General features: G+C 37.4%; 1 protein-coding gene across 1 annotated transcript in view; it reads left to right on the forward strand.

Moving 5' to 3' along the window:
• Positions 1-3145, forward strand: part of SLC17A6 (solute carrier family 17 member 6) — a 37931-nt gene extending 34786 nt beyond the window's left edge. The window contains exons 11-12 of the mRNA XM_007457636.1: positions 326-453; positions 1172-3145. Coding sequence (XP_007457698.1) covers positions 326-453; positions 1172-1507 — 464 coding nt within the window. The 3' untranslated portion in view covers positions 1508-3145. The remainder of the gene's footprint in view (positions 1-325; positions 454-1171) is intronic.
• Positions 3146-5693: the final 2548 nt, after the last annotated feature.

Raw genomic sequence — 5693 nt, forward strand, 5'->3', positions numbered from 1 at the left:
GGGCACAGAACCCGTGTCCCCTGCACTGGCAGGCGGACTCTCAACCACTGCGCCACCAGGGAAGCCCCCTTACTCTTTTTTTTAAGTGAATATCTCCTCCTCTCTGTGGAGTGACTATCACATATTAAGTATTGGATAACAAATCATACCTCCTTTCATTCTCATTATATCCCTGAGCTAAATTACCAAAAAGTAGTTATTAAGCACATGCTATGAACCTGGTATCTTTTAAGGAGGATGACGAATGTGGTAGAGGATACTCTATAGTCACCCACTTCTTAGAAGTTTGGGATTCTCTGAGCCACATCTTCTGTGTGTATTTCAGGTTTCAATGTTAACCACTTGGATATTGCTCCAAGATATGCCAGTATCTTAATGGGCATTTCAAATGGTGTTGGCACATTGTCAGGAATGGTTTGCCCTATTATTGTTGGTGCAATGACAAAGAATAAGGTAAGATAGAGCAAAAGAGATGTTCATTTGTAGAATATCTCTCTCATGATTGGGGAAAAGCATTAAAATATTCTCTTTGGCATTCTCTTTGTGATCCAGTCACCACACCTCTGAGTAGGGGAGATAACTGAGGTTCAGAAGAGAATTTCTCTCTAAGAGCTCTGAGGGAACCCTCTTCCTCAACCAATAAGTGTATGCTTTTCAACACCTTTTAATATTTCTGATATCCCTGGTGAGGCAAAACAACAACAACCTAGCTCATTAGTATAAACAAGTGGAAGTCTTCTGAGCTTTATTTGTAAACATCAATTCAGACTTCTCTGCAGTAATTGATGGAAGAATATTGTTATCAGCTATTTGTCTTTATAGGTAGAGCTTCTAAATTATGGTTTACCAAAAGGAAATAAAAGGAGTGGGAGAAAAAATAAGTAACTCAATGGAAATTAAAAGATAGGTTATGAATATTTTAAAAATTAGCAGACCTTAGATATATTTGGAGTTCTATTTCAGAACTTTAGATTAAAATTTTTTAATTTTTTGAATGAAAGTCATAGTATTATAGAACATTTCTATCACATTATTTGCTTTGTGTGATCAGAACAGGTGTTTCCCCTGAAGATAGCATTTTACGAAAAGCTTGATGGTGGAACATTCAGAGATGTTAGGCTTTTCAAACATGGGGAGTTTGTTCTCACAGTGCCACTTTTTGTCACTGCAGTCACGTGAAGAGTGGCAGTATGTCTTCCTGATCGCTGCCCTAGTCCACTATGGTGGAGTTATATTTTATGCAATATTCGCCTCAGGAGAGAAGCAACCCTGGGCAGACCCTGAGGAAACAAGTGAAGAAAAATGTGGATTTATCCATGAAGATGAGCTTGATGAAGAAACAGGGGACATTACTCAAAATTATATAAATTATGGTACCACCAAGTCTTACGGTGCCACAACACAAGCCAACGGAGGTTGGCCTAATGGTTGGGAAACGAAAGAGAAATTTGTACAAGAAGACGTACAAGACTCATACACTTATAAGGACCAAGGTGATTATTCATAACAAAGCTAATTGCTGGATTTATTTTTAGTGTTTGTGATTAAATTAATTGTGATTGCACAAAAATTTTTTTTTAAATGTGGTGTAAACATGTAAACATATCAGCCAGGCAAGTCTTGCTGTAAAAATGAAATCAAAACAAACTCATGAAGTTACCACCAAGTGCAATCTATAGAAGTTGTGAAATTCCATCATTTCCATTCAAGTCATCCATTCTTGCGTTTGTGATTTAAAGGTTGACTGGTCAAAACTGTAGAAGCAAGTAGTTAATCATTGGATTCATATGAGCGAAAACTCATCACCATTTAATAAAGCACAACTAGAACAGTTGGCACATCCCATCCTACAGAGGTTAGGAAGCCAAAGCTACTTGATCATGCAAAATGCACTTATGTATTTGTTACACTGTATGGCAAGATATCATGCAGAAATTCTGCTAAAAAAAAGTGAAGTTGTCATGTTGGCTGCATTAGATGTTGGCAACATTTACTGAGTTAAATCATGGCGTTGAGATATCTGTCATGCAGAGAAGAATGTTGTGGGCTAGCAACTAGCAAGGTGTACTAAATAATTATTGTTATTACATAATGTAGAATATTTTGTTGATTCTCAAGAGGAATATCCTGCAGTGTTTTATATGAAATGCTTTGGCACAAACATTTATATCTGTGAAAAGGAACTTGTAAAGTGAGGGGTATGCTTCATGTTCTTCCATTCATTTACCTAACAGTATAAAGCACTTCACACTTCAATAAAATCTGACTTTTCATGTAGCATATCACCTAACTTTTTTGCAAAAAATATTAAAAATAAATAAACTCCAATGTATTTTTTATTACAACTTTGTACTGGTTGTAACTGGCATTAGAAATAAAAAGATGCATACACCATAAAGAATCTAATAAGAAATTTACTATGGAGATATAGCCCTTAAAATGCAATATTAACAACAAAAGAAATAGAAATGATATAGATATCGTTCTTCCTTAGTAATTAAATATAGATAAAACTTGTGCCACAGAGCTATATATAATATGAAAAGATAAACTTAATAGAGATATTGTAAGTAGACAATTTTATTACTTAAATTCCCATTAAAATATTTGTCTTAAATATATAGGACAATAAATTATATTAAAATTATATCTATCTATATATCTGTATATCTTATACATATCCATACACAGATACATAATAAACAATCTTCACAAAAAACCAAAAATAGCATACACCTAATGTTGGGTTAGGGGACTGCAATTTCTACTTTCATAGAGTCATAGAATTTTAGATGGGGCAGAGGCATTTTGCTTGTCATTTCTTAATATAACTCAACAGGAATTGCAACATTTGTGTACCGAGCAATAAGTGCAATGAATAAAATTTCCTGTCTGTATATTATCTTCATTTTGCTTGTGGTAGCTGTTTGGGTGGTTGGAATGATTTTTTCCTTTAAAAAGTTAACATCAGACCTCTTTATAATGTTCTAAAATGACAGTGATGCATTTCCCAATTCAACTTAAAATACTATTGGTGTGTTTAATTGTCTGTTCTGGATATTTGATCTGTTCATTGTATTGTGCTAGTGACTGGAGGCCCTGCTAATGCAAGTATAAAACATAAAGTTTGTTTTAAAAATGCAAACGATTCTTGACCTTAAGATAATAAAAATATCTTTTGCTTTGCGTCTCAAAGTGATGTAATGTGATCATCGCTTCTGTTGTGTTGAATGAAAAGATGTGGACTATCGTTTTGCTGCAGCAAAAAAGAAAAAGTGTTAATAAAATGTTCTATTTATCCTTTTGCAAAAAAACAGTACATTAATTTGGGTTTATTTTATGTTGTTGTAGCTTGGCTTTGTGTAGTTTAGCTTGTGTACGTCCCAACAAAATCAAATGCAGGTTCAAGAACATCAGCCTTTTCAGCCACTTGAGGTTTAATGGAAGAACATGGCATTCTTTAGATTGTGTGGGATATGGCTCCACAAAGAGAGTTTTACAAGAAATAGGAAGTCTCTGAGTCAAACTCTATCTTTCAATGACTGTCTTCTCACAACTTGTGCTAAGCTTTAAAAAAATTAGGAAAAAACTCAACACTTGTCAGGTCAATGATACTACCCAATTTTTTTTTTTTTAATTTTATTTATTTATTTATGGCTGGTTGGGTCTTCACTCCTGTGCGAGGGCTTTCTCTACTTGCGGCAAGCAGAGGCCACTCTTCATCGCGGTGCGCAGGGCTCTCACCATCACGGCTCCTCTTGCTGCGGAGCACAGGCTCCAGACGCGCAGGCTCAGTAATTTTGGCTCGCGGGCCTAGATGCTCTGCGGCATGTGGGATCTTCCCAGACCAGGGATAGAACCCATGTGCCCTGCATTGGCAGGCAGATTCTCAACCACTGCACCACCAGGGAAGCCCCGATACTACCTAATTTTTATTTTTTTAACATCTTTATTGGAGTATAATTGCTTTTCAATGGTGTGTTAGTTTCTGCTTTACAACAAAATGAATCAGTTATATATATACATATGTTCCCATATCTCTTCCCTCTTGCGTCTCCCTCCCTCCCACCCCTCCAGGCGGTCACAAAGCACCGAGCTGATCTCCCTGTGCTATGCAGCTGCTTCCCACTAGCTATCTCCCTTACGTTTAGTAGTGTATATATGTCCATGCCTCTCTCTCGCCCTGTCACAGCTCACCCTTCCCCATGACATTTTTTTTTTCTTAAATTCCATATATGTGTGTTAGGATACGGTATTTGTCTTTCTCTTTCTGACTTACTTCACTCTGTATGACAGACTCTAGGTCTATCCACCTCATTACAAATAGCTCAATTTCGTTTCTTTTTATGGCTGAGTAATATTCCATTGTATATATGTGCCACGTCTTCTTTATCCATTCATCTGTCAATGGACACATAGGTTGCTTCCATCTCTGGGCTATTGTAAATAGAGCTGCAGTGAACATTGTGGTACATGACTCTTTTTGAATTATGGTTTTCTCAGGGTATATGCCCAGTAGTGGGATTGCTGGGTCATCTGGTAGTTCTATTTGTAGATTTTTAAGGAACCTCCATACTGTTCTCCATAGTGGCTGTATCCATTTACATTCCCACCAGCGGTGCAAGAGGGTTCACTTTTCTCCACATCCTCTCCAGCATTTATTGTTTCTAGATTTTTTGATGATGGCCATTCTGACTGGTGTGAGCTGATATCTCATTGTAGTTTTGATTTGCATTTCTCTAATGATTAGTGATGTTGAGCATTCTTTCATGTGTTTGTTGGCAGTCTGTATATCTTCTTTGGAGAAATGTCTATTTAGGTCTTCTGCCCATTTTTGGATTGGGTTGTTTGCTTTTTTGTTATTGAGCTGCATAAGCTGCTTATAAAGTTTGGAGATTAATCCTTTGTCAGTTGCTTCATTTGCAAATATTTTCTCCCATTCTGAGGGTTGTCTTTTGGTCTTGTTTATGGTTTCCTTTGCTGTGCAAAAGCTTTGAAGTTTTGTTTGTTTGTTTGTTTGTTTTTTGCATTATGCGGGCCTGTCACTGTTGTGGCCTCTCCCATTGCGGAGCACAGGCTCCGGACACGCAGGCTCAGCGGCCCTGGTTCATGGGCCCAGCCGCTCCGCATGTGGGATCCTCCCGGACTGGGGCATGAACCCGTGTCCCCTGCATCGGCAGGCAGACTCTCAACCACTGCGCCACCAGGGAAGCCCCAGCTTTGAAGTTTTTGACTGTACATATACCTTTTGCGGGAACTGCCCTAACCATTTTGTTTGGAGTATCTTAGGGAACACCACAAGGACCCTCCAAAATAGGTACTCTTTTTGTTCCCAGATCACAAATGAAGGAATTGAAGCTCACAAAGTTTCAATAACTTTCCCAAGGTAAAATTGAGTCATGATATTTTAGTATAACGTGTCAGCCAAACCAGCAAATAGTGAGCAAGATTTCTCAGGGAAGCTAATGGAATGTCTATGTCACTGGAAAGGTGATCATTTGCCCTGATTTCCAATTTTACAGATATGTAGAAAGGGAAGACCATCATTATATAACACTGGTAACTGAGATTCATAGAACTTATTACTTAACAGGACTTACAGGATGATTTAGTTGACACTCCTTATTTAACAAATGAGAACACTGAAGGTCAATAAGGGAAAATGACTTGATCAAGAGGACATAGGATATTAT

Source organism: Lipotes vexillifer, unplaced genomic scaffold (genome assembly GCF_000442215.2).
Source record: "Lipotes vexillifer unplaced genomic scaffold, Lipotes_vexillifer_v1.1 scaffold505, whole genome shotgun sequence".
In the NCBI taxonomy this organism is placed as follows: Eukaryota; Metazoa; Chordata; class Mammalia; order Artiodactyla; family Lipotidae; genus Lipotes; species Lipotes vexillifer.